The sequence below is a fragment of the Vipera berus genome (genome assembly GCF_964194415.1).
Source record: "Vipera berus genome assembly, chromosome: 2".
Lineage (NCBI taxonomy): Eukaryota > Metazoa > Chordata > Lepidosauria > Squamata > Viperidae > Vipera > Vipera berus.
Window position 1 is genome coordinate 167084528 of NC_138203.1, and position 26258 is coordinate 167110785.

At 42.9% G+C, this 26258-nt stretch overlaps 1 protein-coding gene across 1 annotated transcript in view; it reads right to left on the reverse strand.

Annotated features, from left to right (window-relative positions):
- Window positions 1–26258, reverse strand: part of CACNA1G (calcium voltage-gated channel subunit alpha1 G) — a gene marked incomplete at its 5' end in the record, with an annotated part of 457316 nt that overhangs the window by 210933 nt on the left and 220125 nt on the right. The window contains 3 exons of the mRNA XM_081320681.1: window positions 9896–9988; window positions 10670–10961; window positions 14019–14178. Of these exons, the coding sequence (XP_081176807.1) occupies window positions 9896–9988; window positions 10670–10961; window positions 14019–14178 (545 nt within the window). The remainder of the gene's footprint in view (window positions 1–9895; window positions 9989–10669; window positions 10962–14018; window positions 14179–26258) is intronic.

Sequence of the window (26258 nt, forward strand, 5' to 3'; positions counted from 1 at the left end):
TCTTCTCTTGCCCTCAATCTTTCCCAGCATTAGGCATTAAGCTGCAAACTCACTCCAAAATGACAGCCATCAGTCATGATTAGTCACAGGAGAAGCCTCCAAGGATATTTTCTACCCTTCCTCCCTTCCTTTCTTTCACATCAAGACATTCAAGCTTCCTCAGCTCAGGGGAACCCCTCCCCCCTCCATTCCTCACTCCACCAATGACAATGCAGCTCAAAAAAGATTATTTTGACTTGAAAAGTTTTCTTGGTAGTTTGTACTTGTAATTCTCACAGTTAAGCAGTTTTCCCCCCCTCCCCTAAACATATTCACTTGAATTGTTTTCAAAGCAGATATTTCCCTTATGGAGTCCCTAGCTGCTTTCTGAAGAAAATTTTTTGTTTGTTAGCTGGCACTCCAAAGGCAGCAGTTGCCTGCAGTTAAAGAGTCTGAATTTTACTTCAAATCAGACTCTTCATTAGGCTGAATTTTATGTAGTTCCTGATGGCTGTTCAGTCTGAAAAAGCAGCCTACAACTAATTCTTTTCTCTTGGCTACCTTAGTTCTATGAACTGAGTGTTTACTCAGACCATCTCAGAAGGTAGAAGTTGCTGACTCATCTATGTAGCCTTGTGGGGGCAGGGAAGGCATGTTTCTTTGTAGAGACTTTTCAGAAGCATCTACACTAGAATACTCCAGTTTTGTCAGAATGAAAAAAAAAATTGCCACGATGTGTGTGTATATAAAAAAGGACACAGCGTACATCGTGATTGTTTTGTTCTGATAGACGAGGACTCAGAGTGGTTTAACAAGGAATGAGTTTATTGAATACACAAAGTCAACTGCCAACTGTCAAATGTTGCAACCCTTTTATAGGGAAAGCGTTTGAACTGTAACCAATACAAACAGTCTCTTTTCCCGCTCCTTGGTTGTGGCGTCCAATGATTGCACCTTATTTTCCCGCTTTAAACCTTGCAAAGCTGCACTATGTTTGCAATCTCTTCCAAGGCCTATTGCTAACTATTTACATACATAACACCCCTTACCCCCCAGTTGATGTCATTTTCTTACAAAATCCCTTAGGTATTTTGGTGGCCTATGAATTCTGGACGGGTATCTGTTGCTTTGGCTATTAGGGACCCTTCTTTCTGGTTGACTGCTAGGCTGCAGGTTACTACTGGACCTGGGCTCCGGGTTACTGTCTACAGATGTACTGTCTTGAATAATAGGATGTGTTTGGGATTCAGTGGTCACTGGCCTACTTCGCAGGGGTATTTCCCAATCAATTGGACTGAATTGTTGTTGTTGGGCATCAGGGAATGAGTTATCATGCCCAACCCCCACAACGCTTTCAGGCCTAATGTTGTCTGTACTGTTTCCCCTTACTAATCCTTGGTCCCCCTCAGCAGGCACACACCCACTAGATCTTTTCCTCAGTTGGTCTATGTGTCTTTTACAAATCCTATTCCCTTCTCCCTCAATGATGTAAGATAGGGGACCCAAGATTTCAGTTACCACCCCTGGAATCCATTTGTCCCCTTGGGCGTAGTTCCTGGCCCAAATCAAGTCCCCCACTTCAAATGTTCTGTTAGGAATGTCAAATTCAATGTTTGGTTGGAGTCTGTCAGGATGTAATCTGTCCAACTTGGTCAATATTTTCCTGCCCCACCTCATTTCAGCTGGGCTTTTCCCTGTAGCCGAACAGGGGGTTGTGTGTTGAGCCAACAAGAACTCAGCTAGTCTCTGATGCCAGTCACCTCGAATGATTCTTTTAAGCGCGTCCTTCGTGGTCCTCACATTCCTTTCAGCCAATCCGTTGGTGGAGGGGTGGAAGGGTGCAGAAGTCTTGTGCTTAATCGAGTTGGCCTTGAGGAAATCCTGAAATTCAATAGATGTGAATTGTGGCCCATTATCAGACACTATTAAATCTGGCAACCCATGAGTGGCAAAGAGGCCCCTTAATGCCTGTATTGTTCTGCCTGCCGTTACTGAACTGACCGGTATTACTTCTAGCCATCTAGAGTAACTGTCGACCACTACAAGGAACGTTAACCCCTGGAAAGGTCCCGCGAAATCAATATGAATCCTGGACCAAGGATTCCTAGCTAGCTCCCATTTATGTGTGCGGATGTGTTGTTGTTCAGGCCTGGAGCGTTGGCACAGATGGCAATTGGCAACGCATTCCTCAATGTCGTGGTCCAATCCTGGCCACCACAAGTGACTCCTAGCCAGGGCCTTCATCCTTACTATTCCAGGGTGTCCCTCATGCAATTCAACTAGGATAGCTGATTTGTGGATTTCCGGAATTACTACACGAGTTCCCCAGAGTAAGCACCCCATATGAACTGATAGTTCATCTTTCCTTCTGAAAAATGGACTGTATTTTACGTCCGGGTTGGCGTTGGGCCAACCGCTCATGGCCCAAGCCATTACTCTTCTTAAGATGAGGTCCTTATTGGTTGCCTCAGCAATGTCTTTTGCCGTTAATGGCAAATCAGGAATATCCTGTAGGGACATTATTTGTCCCACTGGGGCAGGGTCCTCCTCTGTTGTGCTAAGGGGCAATCTGCTAAGAGCGTCTGCATGACCCATGTCCTTACCTGGCCTGTATTGGAGGGAAAATGAGTATGCTGAGAGGAAAATGGACCACCTCAGCATCCTGGGTGACATAATCTGAGGAGTCTGTTTATCTGTGGTAAACAGTCCCAGCAAGGGTTTGTGGTCAGTCAGTATAGTAAAGTTCCTACCATACAGGTAATCGTGGAACTTCTTAACTCCTGCCACAATTGCTAATGCCTCCCTGTCTATTTGCGCATAGTTCCGCTCTGCCTTGGTTAGTGTGCGGGAGTAGTATGCAATGGGTCTTTGTATTCCTCGGTTGTCTAAGTGGCTGATTACCGCCCCTACGCCATAAGGCGAAGCATCGCATGCCAGGAAGATTGGTTTGTTTTCAATAAAGTGAGTCACAGTTGAATTACTGGAAAGGATGTCTTTTAGAGTTTGGAAACTCTCTTTGTGCTTGTTCTGCCATTGCCAAGGGGTCTTCTTATCTAGGAGTCTGTGCAGAGGTTCTGCAATGGCAGCCTTATGTGGCACAAAAGTGTGATAAAAATTTACCAAGCCTAGGAAGGCCTGTAGTTCTGCCTTGTTCCTTGGTTCAGGAGCCCCTTTTATTGCTTTGATTTTTTCAGGGGTAGGATGGACTCCACTTTTGTCAATCCTGAACCCCAAAAAATCAGTGGATTTAACCCCTATGCTACATTTTTCCTTTTTTAATTTTAACCCAGCCTTTCTAAATCTGCCCAGTACCTGTTCCAGCCGCTCTACTAACATTCCTTCATCTTTTCCAGCTATTAGGACATCATCAAAGTAAGGGCATACTCCAGGTATGCCCTTTAAGGTCCTCTCCATCACTTCTTGGAAGATGCCTGGAGCTGCTGCAATTCCAAATTGCAGCCTGTGGACTCGGAACGCCCCCTTGTGGGTAACAATTGTTTGTGCCTCTGCAGCCTCCTTGGAAACAGTTAACTGTAAGTACGCATGCGCCAAGTCGAGCTTGGCGAAGATGGCGGCGTCCTGGATCGTGGCGAGGACCTGCTTCACCGTCGGGACCGGGTAAGCATGTTTTTTCATCCCAATGTTGAGGGTGGCTTTATAGTCGGCGCAGATTCTCACATCCCCATTGGGTTTGAGGGGTGTGACAATCGGCGTCTCCCATAAACCGCCCTCAACAGGTTCTAAAACTCCGAGGCCTACAAGCCGGTCGAGCTCGGCCTCGATTTTTTCTTTTAAGGCAAAAGGTACTCTCCGGGCCTTTAGCCTGATCGGGTTTACTGAGGGGTCTAGGTTAAAGTTAATGGGGGGCCCTTTGTACTTGCCTAGAGATCCATCGAATACGTCTGCAAATTCTTTGCAGACGGATTCGAGGGTCTTATTTCTAATCACAGAATTTATTCCCCCTATCCAAATTCCTAGGGCTGGAAACCAATTAAGCCCTATTAAGCTGGTCCTATTCCCCTCCGTAACTACCAAATCTAAGACCCCCTTAAACCCCTTAAAATTTACTTTAAGGCTGGTCTTCCCTTTTACGATTATTGGACTTTTTTGGAAGTCCATTAATTGGATAGTTGTTGGTTTAAGTGGAATTCTTTTTCCACTTAGTTGTTCAATTTTCTCAAGGGTTTCAGTGGAAATTATCGACACTGAAGCCCCTGAGTCGATTTCCATTCTGCAAGGGACCCCTTGCAGAAGGACCGTGATTTTTAATTTTCCGTCCGGAAAATTGTGCCCCCTTCCCCGCCGTCTCCGATTGACGCGGGCCACCTCCCTTAGAGTTGGACTTTCCACCCGGGGTTCAGGGGTCTCCTTGCCACTAGCATTAGGGGTTACCTTACCCTCTGGCCACACATCGACTTCGTTCAGACGGGTGTCCCGACCGCGACTTCTGCAGATGGCCTGGATGTGGCCAGTCTTGCCGCAAGCCCTGCACTTGGCGGTACGAAATCGGCAGGAAGCGCGGGAATGGTTGCCGCCGCAGCTGCCGCATCGGTTCTGGGTTTCGTTGTCGCGTGGTCTGGTTGCGGTGTCCCGCCATGGTCGTTGTGCCCCGGTCGGTGGTCTTTGCGGTGTTGCGGTTTGTTGCCGGCGGCCTGGGTCAGGCCCCTCGCTTCTGAGTTGTTTTGGTGCCATCTTTCCGAATCGCCTGGAGACTTCGGCGATCTCTTCCTCCCACTGCTGATCCACCTCCCCGCAGTCCACATAGCCCTCTTGGTTAATTTCGGGTGCTGTCGCCATGCTACTGCGGGGGGGGTCGCGATACCCGGTTGACTCATACGTGAGGAGTTCGTCTAACACTTCCTGTAAATCGCCGGTAGGTTTGGCGATTATTCTATTCTGTAATTGTTCATCGCGTAAACCCAGCACGACTCTGTCCCTAATTCTAATCTCTAAATTGTCGTATTTGCAACGAACTGCTGCTTCCCGGACGGCAGCGACGAATTTCTGTATGGACTCCCCCGGTCTCTGATTCCTCTTCTCGAAGATGCGCCGCCAAAAAAGTTCGGACCTTCGGGGAGTAAAGTGAACTTTTAATTTTGCGAGGAGGTCGGCATAGGGCACGCTGGAGACTGGTTGAGGCTGGCACAGCCCGACAGCAACTCTGTAGACCGGTGTGCCGCAGATTGTCAAGAGTGCCGCCGCTTTTTTCCGGTCGTCGGTGATTCCGTTCACTAACAGGAATCCTTCGACCTGCCCGATGTATTCTTCCCAATCCTCGGGGAAGTTAGGGTCAAATTCCTTCAGTGACCCAATCTGCGCCATTCGGAGAATTTTTTTATTCTGCCGCGGCCGCTCGGTTGACTTGACACGTATTCGAATTCCGCCGCCTTTGCGCGACAATTCTGCCGATTCTCTGGTCTTCTGTCTATCCCACCTTCGTCGCCAGTTGTTTTGTTCTGATAGACGAGGACTCAGAGTGGGTTAACAAGGAATGAGTTTATTGAATACACAAAGTCAACTGCCAACTGTCAAATGTTGCAACCCTTTTATAGGGAAAGCGTTTGAACTGTAACCAATACAAACAGTCTCTTTTCCCGCTCCTTGGTTGTGGCGTCCAATGATTGCACCTTATTTTCCCGCTTTAAACCTTGCAAAGCTGCACTATGTTTGCAATCTCTTCCAAGGCCTATTGCTAACTATTTACATACATAACAGTGATGTTGATTTTGCCCTTTGCTTTTTCTTGGCCCTGTGTGCATGCCCTGGTAAGTCTACTTAACCAGGAGGTTGCCTGTCCATGGAAGCTGTTGCTCTTCTTCCTTTTTGCCCAGCATTTTTTGTTAAAAATCTCATGTCACAATTTTTCCACGCACTGCAGATGTAATCTATTGGTATAAGATCCTTGTTGCGATTATAACATGAGTACAGATTGTACATTTGCAGAAGAAACAGATAATGTAAATGGACATAATAAAGGAGAATATTTATAGTTCAGGGTTAAAATGAGTGCACTCATGATGTTACCTACCTTGGATAATGAAACATCTGCAAAACAACAAGCTCAGGACCCCTCAAGGACCCTTCATGGACATGATTGGTATGTGAAACTCACTGGCAAAAAAATTTGGTGGCAAAAAAGCCTAGGCTTTTCGTAGGACAGGGATAGGCAACCTCGGCTCTTTTAAACTTGATTAAGAAGAAAGCAAGAGTGTTCTAACCATTTCAGCAACTGATCTCTTGAATTAGGAACCAATGCATAGTATTTATGTCTGCATTAAGGTGGAAATATTCTGAATCTTTTTCTCACAACCTCATAATATACCAGAGAAGAAGTGGGTCTCTTCTCTGATAAAGCTGACTCAGGAATTCTAGGAGTTGAAGTCCATGAGTCATAAAAGAGCTGAGGTTGCCTACCCCTGTCCTAGGACTACACGGCCAGGCAGTATTGGTGTAATAATGGGTTTGGAGGCTGAAAAGGATTCAAACAACCATTGTGTACCTCATTCACAATTGCAAACCTCCCCTTTATCAGAGAAGAGACCCACTTCTTCTCTGGTATATTATGAGGTTGTGAGAAAAAGATTCAGAATATTTCCACCTTAATGCAGACATAAATACTATGCATTGGTTCCTAATTCAAGAGTTCAGTTACTGAAATGGTTAGAACACTCTTGCTTTCTTCTTAATCAAGTTTAAGAGAATTTTGGAAGATTTGTGTTTGGGGAAAAAAATACTTTAATTCAATCAGCTACCAAAGGTCTACCAGCTGCAAAGCTGTTAAAGTTCAGCTGGGGTCCCAGCTTCTGCCAACCTAGCAGTTCGAAAGCACGTAAAAATGCAAGTAGAAAAATAGGGACCACTACGGTGGGAAGGTAACAGCGCTCCGTGCGCCTTTGGCGTCTAGTCATGCCGGCCACATGACCACGGAGACGTCCTTGGACAAGCGCTGGCTCTTCGGCTTTGAAATGGAGATGAGCACCGGCCCCTAGAGTCGGAAACGACTAGCACGCATGTGCGGGGGAACCTTTACCTTTACCTTTTAGTAAACCCTAGGTAAAATGACTGTAATGCACTATATCTTTGAAGTATATTGAAGGCTATTGAAACTGCAGTTAGTGCAGAATCTAAATTCTACATTTTTATCTCAACCTGGACATGATGATATGTCTGTCTTAGGCCAACTGCTCCTGGCCTTCAGTCCATTTCTATGTTTAGATTGCAGATACTGCTTTTGGCCTTATAGTATTCATGATTTAAGACCTAGAAGCACGAAGAAACATTTATCTCCATATGTTACCGCTTATACCTTAAGAGCTTCAGCTGAAGGCCTCCAATGAAACCTTTGCTAGCTGAGAACCAAAACAAAACAATACACAAAACAACCTTGTCTCAGTGGTAGAGCTACAGTTATGGTGCACTCTACATCATGTTTCACCTGATACAAAAGCATTATGTCTTTTGGTTTCTGGACAGAATCTTCTTTATTTTTCTGAGCTTTCTGAAACATGTTTAACCCTATTTGTTTCTCATTTTTGTTTGCTTACGTCTACGTGTCTTATTTGTAGAATAGGACTGAAGGTTCCTGGAGAATACACTTCTTATAAATAATAGATAAATATGATCCAGACCCTGAAAAATCTTAGGCTTTTTATAGGCTTTAGGTTTGCTTATGCTACATGTTACAGATTCTGCCTTACTCTTATGGCTCATTACACTCTTTCTAAATTTAACATAGCCATGGAAGAGTTGAACCTGTGGAACCCACGTTTAGTGTGACCTGTAGGTCCTTCCCTAGGAGCATTTATCTAAACTCTGCTTTCTGAAAAGTGGCCTTAATGGCCTGAAACAAAGCATCTAAATTCCTGACACCTGTTTCACATTTATTTTTCCTCATTAAAGCACACAAATTGTTGCACTGTTCTCTAATGCTCTGTAAATAATTATCTGAAAGTCCTCAAACCACTATTCTAGAAATTATTAATTTTCCTGTTTTATTTACAGTTTGTATTTTTACCCACCCTCGTTTACGCAGCATCTGCATCTTTGCTGGGGCCAGTTTAGAAGATCATATAGGAGCCGTAGCCAGGGCGGCATTTGCCCAGGTTCGCCTGGTGCACCAGTTGCGCCCCTATCTGGACCGAGATGCTTTACGTACAGTCACTCATGCGCTCGTTACCTCCCGTGTTGATTACTGCAATGCTGTCTACATGGGGCTGCCCTTGAAGACCACCCGAAGACTTCAGCTGGTGCAGAATGCGGCCGCGTGGGTTGTGATGGGAGCATCCCGATACTCCCATATTACACCCCTCCTGCGTGAGCTGCATTGGTTACCGGTTGCACTCTGGGTGAGATTTAAGGTGCTGGTTCTTACCTATAAAGCCCTACATGGCTTAGGCCGAGGATACCTGCAGGACCATCTGCTGCCAGGAATGACTTCCCATCGCCCTGTGCGCTCACACAGAGAGGGCCTCCTCAGGGTGCCATCGGCCAGACAATGTCGGCTGGTGACCCCCAGGGGGAGGGCCTTCTCTGTGGGGGCACCTGCCGTGTGGAATCAGCTTCCCCTGGAGCTCCGGATGACCCCAGACCTCCGGTCCTTTCGTCCTGACCTTAAGACATTTCTTTTCCAACAGGCCGACCTGGACTGATGATAAGGGGTTTTTAATATGGTTTTAAGGTTTCATTGGTTGTAGTTGGGGCTATAGATATAGTTTATTTTTTAATATTTGTATTTTACTTGTATTTTACTGTTGTTAGCCGCCCTGAGTCCTTCGAGAGGTAGGGTGGCATATAAGTCCCATTAAATAAATAAATACTCCAAATTGGTGGGGCAGGACAGAAATTAAATGGGATTTCATTTGATTTATATGCAGTCATGCATTTAATAATTTTACCCTCAGTGACAATTGTGATTTCCAGATGCTGAAAAGAGATCACCTTTGGCCCCACAGCTTCAGCTATAGATTCTAATCTATGTCTACTTAGAGAACCACAGATGATCTTACAATCTGTACCCTGTCTGTATTTGCAATAGCCTAGAGCAGGGGTAGGCAACCTCGGCTCTTTTATGACTCATGGACTTCAACTCCCAGAATTCCTGAGTCAGCTGACTCAGGAATTCTGGGAGTTGAAGTCCATGAGTCATAAAAGAGCCAAGGTTGCCTACCCTTGGCCTAAAGTAAGAATGATGCTGATTATTGTTGGATTAAAAAAAACTTGCAATTCTAAACAGTTCCTAAATAATTACTACCCATGTAGGTTAATGTGAATGCATCTGAGGGTTGTTTTTTTTTAAATGACTCCTATATCTAATCTATTTGCCATAACTCTGTTTCCCATTTTCCCCCAACACACAAGCTTTGTATAATCTTGATAAACATTGGGGTAAGGCAGAAAGAGACAAAACCTAAGCAGCTGTTATTAAATCTGTTATGTATATTACAAGGAAAACATAGAGGTTATTTGAGGCTACCAAAACAAGAACAAAAATATCATGGTCAGCAGGTTTCTTTAACATAATAAAAGCCAATCAAGATCAAATTATTTGCATTTGTCTTTGTCACCATAGATCAAATTCAAGCATCATCTAATGCCAATTATATGCTAACTTTTAAAGTTAGTTCTCTTTTTCTTCAGCATTTGCTTATTAAAAGAAAAATGAAGAACAGAAAACATGAGTAGTAAATAGTGAGGAAATCAGTATCACTGACTAGATGTTTTTCTAAGTGATTTCAATGCCACCTTGTAAATGCAAGAAACCCATGGGATCTGGTTTTCTTTTTTATCCAGCTACTGTGTTTTGGGAAGCTCTAATTATAAATCCCATCTTATCGGTCCTTCCATGCACCCCATATGGCTCCTCAGTGGAAATCTAGGTTTAATGCTTCTGATTGACACAACTGGATACGGAACTCACAATGATCAGGAGAATGAAATAGATGAAGTTGTAGAAGGAATGAGCATCCATGACGAAGTACATGATATCTACCCAGCCCTCCAGGGTGATGACCTGTGATAAGGCAAAAGAAAAGGAAGCCATTGGTTAGCTCATCTTGATGGATGTAGGGCTGTGAAGGACAAGGAATGGTAGAGATCTAAGAAAATACCTATGAAGCTTTTAAGTCGCCCACATGATATTTTGTCTTTATTGAGGGTCACATTCTCTCAGAGTAATCTGTTCAATGCTACTTGGAAGACAAGGCTAAATCAAGTAATAGGATGCTCCAGGGCTTAAAGTGGATGTGATATTTATCATTCTTTTCTTTCACATTCTTTCACCTTTTTTTCTTACTTATTTTCTGTCTTCCCCAAAGTAGCAGTTATGGGGAAGGGTCAGAAAATTCTTACCAGAGGATCTAAACAGGTAACTTTCAAAGGGATGCACTGACTGATCCTAGGGCTCCCAATTGCCCACCTCTGTATTCAATCTTTGCATGAAAAAAAAATAACACAGTACTGTAAATTGAAATACCGGTAATTCAATGGAGAAGAACAGAAAAACATATGCACTTTTGATGCCCACAGAACCTATATTTATTATAAGAAAAACAGGACTTGCAGATTCTCAACAATTTAATTATTTGGTTCAGATTTGAAAAATAAATGTACTTCTGAACAAAAATAAACACAAACTTCTTTTTCCCAGTTAAGGCAGCAGCACGAGATCATGGTTTATGTCCTTTAGATTCACCTGAAATATTGCAATCCATGCATATCCGATGTTATCAAAATTGATAGCTCCTTTGAAAGGGTTGTGATCCCCGGCAGAACAGTTTGTGTAATATTGGTTCCAGTTGACACAAGAGGTGTTGCTGGTGTCATTGTAGGAATAATAGTTCAGGGTGCACACCAGGCCTTCCTCCCTCCGTATGGGAACACTGCGGCAATCCCGCATCCCGTTTTCTCGAGGCTGGGAGCAGATAAAAGGGCTTTCGTCTTCATTCTCTGTCTGATAGTAGGATTCCAGCTCCAATGTGTAAGGCCTAGAAGAAAGTAAAGCAGGACTGGTTATAGAACCAAAATCACGCCAGCTGGGGATGAAGTAAAGATGGAATGTTTTTTATCACAATGCAAAAAGTAAGTGGGAAATCTCAGTGTAATTCTTACAAAGCAACAGTATGAAAATGGAACAGAGCAAAGGTGGCATCCAGGTAGTCAACAGAGCAATATGAGGAACTAATGGCTCGGAGATGTTAGAGGGGCCAATAGGATAATTGAGTTCAGAGCGAGCAATCAGAGAAATTAATTATAGGTGGGAGCACTCTGCCTGAAATGGCAATTCTCTCTTTTTTAAAAAAATGTCTCTAAAAACTACTGATGTTTCGAAGCTAAAAAAAATTATGTCAGACAAATACATCATTCCAAGGTATCTCTTTCTCTCAAATAATTTGTGCTGGTTGTTATATGAAGTAGGATGCGACATTAGAAAGGATACATGTACAGCTTCAGTTCCATATACCTGCTGTTATCTCTTTGTGGATTATGAAAAACATAAAGCACTTCAAAAGGGGGGCAGAATTTAATAACAACCCATCTTGTTACTGGCATAATTACTACAGCACATCAGTAAGGAAAGAAAAAAATGGAAACAGTCATAGCCCTAAATAAACTGGCTTGAAGTCAGTGGTGGACAACTTGCAATTCCAAACTGCTTGGCAGCCCAGGAGCCATTTCTACAGCTCCCCCTCTAAGCCACCAGGTGTTTTTTTATCACAAAAACTGATGGGCTACATGGCCAATATAAAGCAAGCTATGATCCACCAAGGTTTTTTCATTAGGGAAAAAAAAGGTGCGTTTCACTTTCCTAACACACTTAGGTCATAAAAAAGCTTGCAAAGGAAAATTTAGGAGAGGTTTAGCCAGGCGCATTCCTGAATAATTGCTTTGAATGCCATTTGAAACTTAGCCATCCCTCACCCTCCATTCAGCCTTTTACCCTTCACTCAGACCACATACAAGGAGAGTCATGTTAGTCTATTATGGCTCCAAACAGATAATTAGAAAAACTAAAGGATCTTTGTCCCCCAAATTAATGGTTGTCAGGACTCAAAGCAAAGACAAAGTAATATCAGTCAGATAATATCCACTGAAGACATCAAAGTGACCATTTTAGAAATATAGGCCTTTTAACAGCATGATTAAGAGACTTCTGAACTCACATACTTGAAAAGGTTTTAGATAATCTCAAAAAATCTCACCAAACACAATGGATGTTCACAATGGTTAATGGATTAGGTACTTGTAATCTGCCTCATCAGTAATTGCATAATCAACTGTCTTCCCCTCTCTTCCCTTTGCTTCATCCCAACTGAAATCTTGCATCTATTTAGCCACTCCCAGCAGTAACTGCATTGGAGAAGTGTGTACTTGATCACAATGTGGTTTAGATTTGTTGCTAATTTAGTTAGAGGGGTTACTGAAACTTAATTGTTCTCTCTTCAGAGGAAACAAGCCCAAAGGGGAGAAAACATCCAAACGTCCGAAGAAAAATCTCCTTACAAACTTTTATTTTATAAGTTTCTGATTCAGAAACTTTAGCTGTGTTTGATAACTCAAGAATTAGAGGCCATGGTGGGATTCAGCCAGTTCACAGCACTTCGGCAGAACCGGTAGCTAATTTTTTGTTGCCCAGGCCCAAAATGGACTTCCGGAAGTGGCATCCCCACAGGGAACCAGTTTTTCACGTATTTGAATCCCACTACTGATTAGAGAAAGGGACGCGGTGGCTCAGTGGGTTAGGACGCTGAGCTTGTCGATCAGAAGGTCGGCAGTTTGGTGGGTCGAATCCCGAGTGCCGCGTAACAGAGTGAGCGCCTGTTACTCGTCCCAGCTTCTGCCAACCTAGCAGTTCGAAAGCACGTAAAAATGCAAGTAGAAAAATAGGGACCACTACGGTGGGAAGGTAACAGCGTTCCGTGCGCCTTTGGCGTCTAGTCATGCCGGCCACATGACCACGGAGATGTCCACGGACAAGCACTGGCTCTTCGGCTTTGAAACGGAGATGAGCACCGGCCCCTAGAGTCGGAAACGACTAGCACGCATGTGCGGGGGAACCTTTACCTTTACCTTTACCTTACTGATTAGAGGGCACTTGAAGAAATTTTCACAAGCTTCAAAAGAATGCTTCTATGCTGAAATCTGCTTAAACTGTTTGGATATTAACAAGACACTCTATATGTTAATTACCTCACATTCAATCTTCAATCATGATAACAGCCCTACTGCACAACTAGTGGTTACACATATGTAAGTAGCACTGACTTCAATGCAGCCCAAACATAATGATCTTTCTGAATCAGAATGAAGACTTCTCCAAAAACACTACAAAAATACATTTTGCATTCATAACTATACGTGTGCTAAACATTTTTTGTGTATACACAGTTTTAGCTATATTGAAAAGATACCATATCATGTGTACACAACCATAAATCAGGAAAGAGGTCTGCATTCCTCTAAAGCTTGGTTTCATTATATGGTGCCAGCATTATTAATAATGACTTCTTTCATACTTTCCTGGATTATTTTCATGCCATAGCAGAGGTGAGAAACTGAATATTGATAAGAGTGGATTCTTCTTCCTGCCCCATTCCTATTATCTCTGATAGATTTGCATCAAATTCTTTCCTGAGCCAAATCTCTTTATTTGCTGTTTTCCAGCTCCTCCTCTTCCATTTAGTTAGAGGCTGGAAATTCCCCCTCAATTTGCAATGATCGTCAGAATTTTGGTTGCTGAGAGCTGCAATCCAGTAGCTGATTCTCCTTTCTTGGAGTATTGTGACTGCTGATGGACATATTTGAAAGAGGACATTTCTATCACTGCTCCTGGGCAGCTATCAGCGATGGCAATGGGACACACTCTGAAAAAAGTTTTAGATGTTCGTGTGGTTTGTTATGACTTTGCTAGAAAATTTCCACTTCTGTTATTTCAGCAGGCAGAGATATCCACAGTGCATATGGGAACTACTACTTTAATTCATTAAAAAAAACAACCCTGCACGTACAAAGAACCTAAGCAAGCCTACCTCATTCATACTTACAGACTGAAGTTTTCAGGTAGAAAGCAGCGGTTCCTAAGTAGCCCTGCCCAAAGCTGGACTCCAACAATACCAAAGATGAAGAAGACAAAGAAACAGAGAAGGAGGACATTCCCCAACATAGGAAGTGTGTCCAAAAGCAGGGTGACCAGGATGCGCATACCTAAGGAAGCAAATAAAAGCCATAGTTTAGGATGAGAAGTTCTAGTGAGTTAGCTCATCCTGAGTTCTAAGAAAAGAAGGATATTAGAGCTAATAACCATACATCTACAGAAGGTGTCTCCAATCTGGACTCTTCTTTTTTTAAAAAAACAAGTTTTATTGGTTTTTCAGTTGAAATCTATATATTTAGAAAGCATCGTGATGACTGGGTAATCAGAGATTCAGTAACAGAGGTTTTAGTACATAATTCAGGTTACATTATCAAAACATCCTTCTCAATTTCCCTTAACATTTCATACAACCAGTTTGAACTAATAAATTTCTAGAAATAGCATGGTCAGTTGAAAAAATTGTCAATTCAATTTCATTGAGATATATCTGTGTCCTGTTATTAAAGTTTACCTAATTTTAATTTTTATTATATTATTCAAATTTAGCCTTTAACATCCCAAATAATATTCACAACCCAAATTTCCCTTATTTCATTACAGGAAAAAAAAAACTATAGCATCTAACATGTGCACAGTGGCTGAGTAGCTATGTTCTACCTAATAAACATTGTCTGTTTCACATCCTAATACATCACATGTTACTGACAGGACCACAGCCTATGTTTATCAATCTACAGCTATTTATACACAATCAGATTCTGTTTTAAATTTTAGCTAATTCTTAAATAGAATAATCAAACATCTTTTAACATCAAACGTGGGATCTATGAACCAAATTTCCATTATGTCAGTGCACAAATTATAATGTCTAAAATAAGCCTAATAAATACATAAACACATTCTAGTTCTATCTCATAAACATTTTCTATTTTAGATCCTGATAGGTTACTGATTACTAAAAGGATAACCTTTAATGGTTCTCTAAGAACTCACTTTTTAAATCTAACTCTGGGTTTCTTTTTTTGCCAATCAGGTTTCCAGACCAAGGCCTTTGAATTGCCAGATAGGTCTCCCTTCGCTCCAATACATATTATTTGAATCGAAGGAGACCATCTAGCCATCAGTGGTCTACAAAAACCAAACCATTTGTAATCATTATGTTGTTGCCCTGTTAGTTCTAGTCTCTGTATTTGCTCTAAAAACTTTATCTTGAGTTCGGTCTGGATTCCTCTTCCGTCTGGGTTCATCTGCTTTAAATAGAGAGTCTTATCCAACTTTGTAATTAATGCTTGGCTATCCAGGCTTTCAGGAAACTGTCTTTGTTGATCTTCCACATCCTCTATGTTAACATCACTATCTTGCACACTAAGTTTTCCCATAGTATGTTGTTGGTCCTTAAGGTTATTTGCCATAGTGATAGTTCCTTGTACTTTTAAAGTTGTCAGTTCTTTGGATAGTTGTTGCTTATTTTCCTCTGTCTCAATAGTAATATCTTCCAATTTTGTTATATTGTGAAGAGTAAATTCTTTTTTTATTCATGTTTTATTGGTTTTTCAATATTTACATATACATGTATTTGTGAAGCAATATGGTGGTTGGGAAGTGAAAAGTAACAAATAACAAGTTGTTTGTAAATAGTTCAGGTTGCATCAATAAAGATTCCCTCTCTGATTCCCTTAGTTTTCACATAGTCAAAGTGATCAAGTTAGTACATTTCTAGATATGACCTAATCAATTAACAAAGTTTTCAATGTAATTAGACTAATACATATCAAAATCCTGTTTTTAAGTTTTACCTAATTGCAATAAAATACTCTAAAGTGGCCTATAATATACAGATGAAAGCTTACTTTTTGGGTAACCTACAATTCCCTATTTCAGTAAAGAATAGTTCTCTTGTCTACAAAACTTACAATGTTCATTACAAATCATTCTTATGATTTAGCAGCAAAGTCTAGTTTTCATCTTAACAAATCACCAATTGTTAGAAGAGATTTTCTGTTTTAACCATTCAACACTTATTAAAATACTATCTTATGTTATAAGATTCTAAATTCTATAGTATAATTCAAAGTTTTATTTTAAAAGCTTAATTTTGTTTTCCTTTAAAAATCTAAAACCTAAATATGAAATCAGTTTATATATATTTTTTAAGATTCCCCTTAGTCCAGGGGTCGGCAAGCTGAAACAGTGAAAGAGCCACTCGGAACCGGTTCCTTCACAAAACAAAAAACTGGGAGCCGCAAAAAATAGTGTGCATGCGCACGCATGCGCAAAACAAGAGGCTGATCAGCGGTTGTATGCATCCTCCCGGGAGCTCTGGCAACTCTGTAAGGCCAGCCCCGAACTTCACAAGTGGAAATTGAGGGAGATTGCCAGGAACACGAGATCAGCGTTTCTCAGCCTGCGCTGATCTCGCCCTTCTTGCAGTCCCCTCTCTGTTTCAGCTTGTTTTCGGCTACTTTTCTTTCGGGGAATCCAGTCTCTGCCGCCCCCTTCTCTCAACAGCTGGATGCCCTGAAAGAAAAGCAGCCGAAAGTAGCAGCTCTGCAAGTCTCCGCCAAGAGAATGGGGCGGCGGAGGCTGGATCCCCCGAAAGAAGTCTCTACTGAGACGAGAGAACGGGGTGGCAAGCTGCCGAGAGAATGGGGCGGTGGAGGCTTGCCGCCCATTCTCTCGGCGGTGACTTCTTTTGGGGGATCCAGCCTCTGCCGCGCCGAGAACAGCAAGCCGCCCCATTCTCTTGGTGGAGGCTTGCCACCCATTCTCTCAGCGGAGACTTCTTTCGGGGGATCCAGCCTCTGCCGCCCCCTTCTCTCAGCTGCCCAGGCAGCTGAGAGAAGGGGGTGGCAGAGGCTGGATCCCCCGAAAGAAGTCTCTGCCAAAACGAGAGAATGGAGCGGTGGAAGCTTGCCACCCATTCTCTTGGCAGAGACTTCTTTCGGGGGATCCAGCTTCTGCCGCACTGCACCGAGAGAACAGCAAGCCGCCCCGTTCTCTCGGTGGAGCGCTCCACCGCCCCATTCTCTTGGCGGCTTGCCGCCCCGTTCTCTCGTCTTGGTGGAGACTTCTTTTGGGGTGGCAAGCCACCGAGAATGGGGCGGTGGAGCGCTCCGCCAAGAGAATGGGGCGGCTTGCTGTTCTCGGCGCGGCAGAGGCTGGATCCCCCAAAAGAAGTCACCGCCGAGAGAATGGGCGGCAAGCCTCCACTGCCCCATTCTCTCGGTGGAGCGGTGTTCTCCCCCAAAAGAAGTCTCTGCCGAGAGAATGGGCGGCAAGCTTCCACCGCTCCATTCTCTCGTTTTGGCAGAGACTTCTTTCGGGGGATCCAGCCTCTGCCGCGGCGAGAACAGCAAGCCGCCCCATTCTCTCGGCGGAGTGCTCCACCGCCCCATTCTCTCGGCTCAGCGGAAACTTCTTTCGGGGGATCCAGCCTCTGTCGCCCACTTCTCTCAGCTGGGCTCTGCCGAGACGAGAGAATGGGGTGGCAAGCCGCCGAGAGAATGGGGCGGTGGAGTGCTCCGCCGAGAGAATGGGGCGGTGGAGTGCTCCGCCGAGAGAATGGGGCGGTGGAGGCTTGCTGCCCATTCTCTCGGCAGAGACTTCTTTCAGGGGATCCAGCTTCTGCCGCGCCGCACCGAGAGAACAGCGCTCCACCGAGAGAATGGGGCGGTGGAGGCTTGCCGCCCATTCTCTCGGCGGTGACTTCTTTTGGGGGATCCAGCCTCTGCCGCGCCGAGAACAGCAAGCCGCCCCATTCTCTTGGCGGAGCGCTCCACCGCCGCATTCTCGGCGGCTTGCCACCCCAAAAGAAGTCTCCACCAAGACGAGAGAACGGGGCGGCAAGCCGCCAAGAGAATGGGGCGGTGGAGCGCTCCGCCGAGAGAACGGGGCGGCTTGCTGTTCTCTTGGTGCGGCGCGGCAGAAGCTGGATCCCCCAAAAGAAGTCACCGCCGAGAGAATGGGCGGCAAGCCTCCACCGCCCCATTCTCTCGGTGGAGTGCTCCACCACCCCATTCTCTCGGTGGAGGCTTGCAGAGGTGGCGGTGGAGCTGCGCACGCAGCTCTCCAAACCGTCGCCGCCCGTTTGGAGAGCTGCTGCCTTGTCAAACATGGACGAAGGCAGCAGCTCTCCAAACAGGGCAGTGGAGGTTTGGAGAGCTGCGCGTGCAGCTCTCCAACCCGCTGCTCTCCAAACCTCCACCGCCCCGTTTGGAGAGCTGCTGCCTTCGTCAAACATGGACGAAGGCAGCAGTTCTGCAAACAGGGTGGTGGAGGTTTGGAGAGCTGCGCACGCAGCTCCCCAAACCTCCGCCACCCCATTCTCTCAATGGGACTTTTTTACTCCCACTTTTTTTCCAGAATGGCAGAGGAGGACAGGGAGCCGCAGCAGATGGCTTAAAGAGCCGCATGCGGCTCCGGAGCCGTGGGTTGCCGACCCGTGCCTTAGTCCATCAAAAAAGATTTTTTAAGTTCTGTCCTTATAAATCCCAAAAAAGAGACAAGTCTAAATCTTTAAATCTAACTCTCGCATTCCTTTTGTGCCAATCAGGCTTCCATCTTAGTGTCTTTAAATTCTCAAATGTGTTTCTCTTTCTTCCTCCACCTCTTATTTGAATCCACAGAGACCATCCAAATGACAGCTTTGCCAAGCTGGTGTCCCCTTTATAATCATTGAAATATTGCTTTAATAGCTCAGTTTTTGATGTTTGATGTAATTCTTGTTCCATTTCCATCTGGGTTAGGTAGAAAGTAGTAGCTAATGTTGTTATCATTTGATTAGCTGAATCCTAAACATACTGTATTTGAAGGCCTTTGATATCTTCGCTCTTATAGTTGCTTTCTTCGGGTGTTGTTGTTTTTTGAACTGTAAGTTTTGTAGTTAAAGTTGGAGTTTGGACTTCAAAGTTCTCTGTAGGCTGCGTTTGTTGCTCTTTGAAGTCTCCTATTTTAGTGTTAATTTCCAGTTCTTATATATTTTTTTGGGTTGTCAGTTCATCATTTAAGGTCAAAGTTTGGTCTGGTGGCTTTGAGTTGTCAGGTTTATCATGAAATTTGGCTTTAATTTGCTCAGTTATAGCCAAGATTGTGTCCAATATCAATTTGTAGTTAAGCGGTGGGATATAGTCACCCATTTCATTAGTGTTCACAGCTAAGTCTTCCATGGAGGCTATTTTAATAAGAGTCAGTAATTTTCCTCCTCCAATGCTCCTAAAAGTTGTTTTCAGTGCCAGGTGTTCCCACACTTGTATTTGAAGATAATATCAAGGACAGCTCTGTTATTCAGTCAGCTGTCAGAATAAGCAAAAGGTTTACTTGCAATTCCATGTTTAGCCACAGGATGTCATCAGTAGCATATAGAATTAGTTGTAAAATTCTTTTTCCCCCTAAATTAATATAAAGCTTTTGTATAATTAGTCCATTCTTTTTTCCTTAGTTCACATCTTAAACAGAAAATAGGGTAGTAGATCCCCACAAAAATATGAGCTTTTTAATAGGTAGGATTGAGATTGCTTAGTATCTTTGCTTAATCAGATGTTTTTTTCTTTCTTTCTTTGCTTTAAGGCTTAAAATGTTATCCCCCCAAGTATACAAAAGCTGTTTTTTTCAAAAAAGGGAGGAGAAGATTTTCAGAAAAATCCCACAGGCAGGCAGTTAGGGGGATAAGAAAGGAAAGGTCTCACCCAAGTCCTCCAGATTGCTTTGTCGTGCTAGATGGTGCTTTTGGCTTTCGGCAGGGAACGGCTTAATGATCGGCCATGTTGATGGCCGGTCTCTTTTTCTTTGGGCCAAAAGGAGCTTCTCAGGATTCAAGCAGAGGGCTGCCACCCTCCCATGATCACAGGAGGATCTCCTTGCGGTGGTCGCCCCTCCAGGGCGACCTTCGACCCTTTTCAGGGTCCTCCAATGAAGAAAGATCGGATGGCAGGGAGGGAGTTCTCCGTGAGCGTCTGAAAGCGCCGCATGCGCAAACCGGAAGCCAAGAGTAAATTCTTTAGTTGCAGTCTGGGTTTCAATTTGTGACTTAAGGTTGGCATGTAAATTATTAAATCTGGAGATAGACATCTCAGTGACTCTGTAGATTGTTTCAAGTATAACAATCTGGACTCTTTTAAATGTGTTGGGGCAGCAGTTCCCAGAATAGGCTGGGAATTCTGGTTGTGTCACATAATTTTAAGACACCAAAATGGAAAGGCAGTTTTGCAATATAATCTCTCTGGATTTCTTCCTAGTGAATCCACAACATATTCTAATTAATCAATGGTAATATAATCAGGTATGGTAAAAGAGTCAAAGGTTCACAATTGGTGTGGTCCTGTGGGCTCAGCAACACATACCAATTGATATCAATTGATTGTTATCAGTGAAGACATATGGAGACATACCACCCTAGAACATGTATGAAAATAACCCACTTTCTTTACCTCTTAAAAAAAGAAAATGTACAGTCAGCATGATGGACAATTCTGAAGCGCAAAAGCTTGCCATGAGTACCTCTACAGATTCAAAGAAATCCAGAGTTACACCTCAGTAGAGATGAATCCTGATAGAAGTATCCTTTTTTATATGTTAAAAAAGCTTTATTGCTGTTTCTTTTAAAAAAACCCTTCTTATACTTGATTAATAGCTACAGTATAAAACAAAGGTATCAGAAACAAATCACCAATAAAATGTCATGCTTAAATTTATGGAGCATGACTGCAGTGGTATGCATTTATTGGCAAAAGAACCTCCATTGAATTTAACTTTAAAACATATTGAGCTTTGACACAAATCTTTAACAAGCTGTAATGCAAAACGCCTGACTTTGTTTTATAATGATATTTGTTCTTCGACTTTCTGTTTGCTTATTTAAAACATTTTGTTACCCTCTTGTTCGTTTTTCACTTAGGGATAGATACATCAATTTAACTTCCTTCAGTTTTTAATTTTCCCACTTTTAAATCAATTCTGCCTTCTCCATCTACATCCAGCTTTTCCAAGAAGATCTGTCTGTAAACTATACATTTTGTATGTGACATTGTCTAATATTGTATTTGTAGTAAGCAGGTTTCCTAAATGTAAAGCTTTCCCATGTATTTTAAAAACCCATTCCTCATATTTTTGTGCACATTTAATATATGCATTTCATATCAATGCAAAGCTCTGACAAATGCAGATATTAAAGGATAACTGCATTCAGATCCATATATTCATTCAGGAGATGAAAATTTGGCAAGTTCCTATCAAAATAAGAATTCATGGCATTCTTCCCCATCTGTAACCAAAGCTCACTGATCATCCTGGACACTCAACAGATGACATAATCATCCCTGCTCTTAAAAGATTGAAGCCCGTTGTTCTTTTATGTCCTCTCTCCCATTAGATTATAGTTTGCTGTTCAGTTCCAAAGGGAATTTAGAGACCTACAAAAGTTGTTGTACTCATGATTATGTAAAAAAGCCTTTGGGCGGGGTGTATGTGTTTAGCTTTCTTAAGAGCCTTGGTGGAGCAGTGGGCTAATGCCTCCTTAAGTAATACCAGCTGCCTGCAATTAGTGCAGGTTCGAGTCCCACCAGGCTCAAGGTTGACTCAGCCTTCCATCCTCCCGAGGTAGGTAAAATGAGGACCCAGATTGTTGGGGGCAATTAAGCTGACTTTGTAATAATGCTGCTTGGGGGGAGTATGAAAGCCCTAATAAGCAGGCATATACATAGAATGAAGGCTACTGCTAAGCTTGTAAGCCGCCCTGAGTCTTCGGAGAAGGGCGGGATATAAATGGAATTAAAATAAAAAAAATAAAAATAAATGCCTTGCTCTAATTATTTGGAAGTATATACTATGGTTGTGTAGATTCTCAATAATCTATTTCATTTTAATTTGGTATTTTCTTCTAAGCTTTTTTTTTAATTTATAGATCCCCTTCTTCCCCTCATTTTGTGGAATTACCATTTAATCCTACAACATGATTTAATCGTAAGATTTATTCAGGGAAGACTTTGCAGTTTGTAAAGGGATCCACATTGCTCTTAAGTTTCCAAGACTTTTCCAAGATTAAACAAAACTGGAAAAGATCCCTTCCTCACTTCTACATGTAAGAAAAGTGCCTCCATCCTCAAATTACTCTTCAGATTTTCCTTTTCTAGGGAAAGCAAGCTTCAGTTAATCTTTGAATTCAGCCCATTGTGGATTTTTCTGTGGTTTGCTGTCCAGCAGAGTTCATTTGTATGCTGACTATGCAGGCTCTACAGCCAATGTAGAGTTAATATTAAAAGTCATATTTCAGGCAATATAACAATGACATTTTTTTTATTTTATTTTATTTTAATTCCATTTATATCCCGCCCTTCTCCGAAGACTCAGGGCGGCTTACAATCTAAGCACAAATCAATGTGCTTAGCAATAGCCTTCATTCTATGTATATGCCTGCTTATTAGGGCTTTCGCCCCCCCCCCCCCCCCCAAGCGGCATTATTACAAAGTCAGCTTATTGCCTCCAACAATCTGGGTCCTCATTTTACCTACCTCGGAAGGATGGAAGGCTGAGTCAACCTTGAGCCTGGTGGGATGCGAACCTGCACGAATTGCAGGCAGCTGGTGTTACTTAAGGAGGCATTAGCCCACTGCTCCACCAAGGAGTGGAATATCGAATATTGAATTGAATATTGAATATTGAATTCTATCTCAGTCACCTTCAACACAGCACCAAAGTATATAAAACAGATCCAGTGCCATTAGACTGGACTCTTCACAATTATGTATGTTTATGTATAAATTTTTATTTATGGTTGTATATATTGTATGTGAGTGAGCACACACATATTGCATCAAATATAATATTTTACTCCAGTAAGAAAACTACCAGGTCTGTCTGTGTACAGAAACATATATATGTAATAGGGTCTTCCAGCTTTTCCTTCTGCATTTTGTCTGTTCTTTTAACTCAGCTACCATTCCCTGTTACCTGCTTGACTTCTTGTCAATATCTTGCTCCATTTATAGACAAAAAAGTGTTTACAGAACAAAGATTCTATCTCACTGCCTATCTTTATGCTGGGAAAGACAGCCTTTGTATTCTTACTGCTCATAAGTCACTAAGAGTTACAAGCACCTGGCAAAGAAGCAATCCTAAATGTTCCCATGCTCCCCCACCTGTGTATTCATAAAACCTCTCTGTCCTTTTGTTTCTCAATACATTAACATTTCCAACTCATACTGACTCTTCTCCAATTGCAAATATTCAAAAATGTATAAGATCATTTATGTTTTCTAGTTCGTCTCTTGGTAACTAAACAGCCCCTCACACACATCCCTATATGACCTGCCTTAAGTCACTACATTCATTTGTGATTCTTACTTTTCCTCATTCTGCTTCCTTATGCTTCCTGGGCAGTCTCGGCTTTGCTATGTACAGTAGTATCAAAGATAAATTACCCAGGATTGCAAATGTATGAAGCAAATTATATCCCCAGTTAGAGAGAGGCAGATAAATTCAGCCATATCTATTCTGCTTGATGGTGAGAGAGAGAGAGAGAGAGAGAGAGAGAGAGATGGGTGGGGGAGGAAATTTCAACTGAGGTTCTTGTATCATAAAACAATAAAAGCAGCAGCAACAATAACAGGGAACATCCTGGTAGATTAAGTTTAATTTAACAAGATTAGAAAAGCAAATATAGCCTAGGAACTTCCAGGTTCTGACAGATGGATCCAGGTCAGAATTTCTCGTGTTGTCAAGGTAACAGACAAATTCAACCAGATGGGTCTTCTTCTATGCTACAGAGCTTTGCACCTACTTAAGCTATTAAATGCAGGGGCAAGATGGAAATTTGACTTTTATTTAGGCACTCTACTGAATTAGATGCATCAGATTTCAGATGCTTTGGACTTTCAGCTCGTTTGATTGCCTTGACATAATTAATTCAAACAACCTCTTGCTTTTGTTTAGGAAAGAGAGAAAAAAACCATAAGGTATATGAAATAGAACAGGTGTTCTCCACTACAACAATAAATTATTGTAACCTTTCAGAACTAATTATTTCATTGGGTTTAGGGGTGTGTAAGAAACAAATGCACAGCTTAGTAGAAGTTATATAACATACATCATACTGTTTTGACTGAACATGACTTTTATCAGATTCGTCATGCTTAACTTTTTCATTTATCACAACATTTTCATTTTGAAAGTCTAGAGATTTATAATAAGTGAAAATCACTAACATATACACTTCTGCAGAGACTCAAAGGACTACACAAGTATAACAAGTACTGTTGCAAGTACTGTTACATGCCATCTTGGTAGTCACCAGCTGGTAAGTAACCATTTGCCACCCACTGTTATGTTGTGCTTGGCAGTGATTTTGATGACAATTAGACCCACAGGTTAGGCATCCTTTAAGATCACTCCAGGCTTTGTGGCCCGCTTTAGGCAGGTGAGTTCACTTCAAGTTTGCCCAGGACCCAAGTTCTGACAGTGCTTCCACTATGATCAGTTGTTTAAAAAAAATCTATGATCCCTTTCAAGTTGCTCAAGCAGTGGCGTAGCGTGGGGGGTGCAGGGGGGGCCGGCCGCACCGGGCGCAACATCTGGGGGGGCGCGCTCGCACTGAGCTGCTCAGGGAGCCCCAAGGGCTGCACAGAGTCGGCTTGGCTCCGCTCTCGAGCTGCTCTTTCTTGCAAAGCGAAACGAGTCCGGCAGGTGAGATGGGCGGCCACATAAACTGAATAAAATAAATAGAAGCGCCCAACTCTCCGCCCAGGCTCAGGCCAACCGCAAGCACCCCGCAGGCTCCCCGGCAGGCTTGGCCGAGCGAAGACGGACCCGCCGGCCGGCTGGCCTAGCTTCGTACGCATGCGTGGCTTTATTTAGCGGGGCTCACGTGCGAGCTTGAATGCAGCGGCTCTTGCAGGTCGGAGCCCCGCCTAGCCGCCCTCGAGAGGGACCCGGAAGCATCCCGCATGCGCGCGACTCTTCTTGGAAAGTCTACGCCGCTGCGGGGCAAGTCTTTTCGGCGGTGCCATGATGTCACCGGGTTAGGGGGCGCAAATTGCCCCGGGTGCTGACAACCCACGCTACGCCACTGTGCTCAAGATCCTACTGGGGGTGGTGGTGGTTAACGGTGGTAGTTTAAGAAACCACAATTGGAGAAGACCTGAAATAGAAAATAGAAACTAATTTCCTAAAACATCTGACCAGTAGTTTGCTATCAAAATGGTGCTATCAACTTTTGACTTTCAGAGATACAAAGGAGTCCAAAATATACAAACCCTCAAAATGCAAATATAAAATCAAAATCCTCTGGAGCTCTCTTATAGGCATAGGCATTATAGATGTACAATAAATTCTGGTTGCTTTATGGTTTGTATTGATATCTTGCCTTCTCTCCAGTAACTCAGGAAGACTTATATAGCACTTGCTCTTCCAATTACTCCTCACAACAGCAACTTTGTGAGATAGTTTGAGGTGAGTTTGTATGATCATCCAGCGAGCTTCTGTGACCTGTGTCTCTCCAGTTCTAATATGACCACTATTGTTCCACATCTCTGGCTTTACTGTCATGATTTATCATCAAGGGTACCTGCCCTTGAAAAAAATATTTTTTCCTAATTTAAACGTGTGTGTGTGTGTGTGTGTGTGTGTGTGTGTGTGTGCCATGCTTAAATAGAATAGCCATTCAAATCTAGGAATAAAGAGTAACAGAGTTGGAAGGGACCTTGGAAAAAGAACAAATTCAAGTAGAGGTTCTAAGATGAACACTGAACCTATAGTCCAAGTGAAGAAGGCCGAGAGTTGCAAATCTCTTTGTTTTCCTCCTGATAAATCAATTCTCTAAAACAAATAACTATATATATTATTTTGCGCACTGTTTTGATAGGATTAAGTGGAAAGTGTATCATGTGTTCCTTTTCATGATTTCTGGAGAACTCATTCTTCCCAGAAGGTCAAGGATGAAAGAGATCACATTAAAAGCAATGGCTGGGCACAAGGGATAAAGATACAGTGCATAGCTTATTGTGTAGTGGGTCCGACGCAAGAGAGACGCCAGCCGGTGTGTGAGTTCAGCTCTTTATTGGAAGGGGAAGTGAACTGAGGAATGAGGGCTACCTGGCCTCCTTATATACCTGGCCAGGTAAGCTAACAGCCAATGGGGTTGGCCCTAGGTTTCCCGCCGAAACTGTCCAGGTCAATGCCCCCTGATGGCTGTTGCTATGCA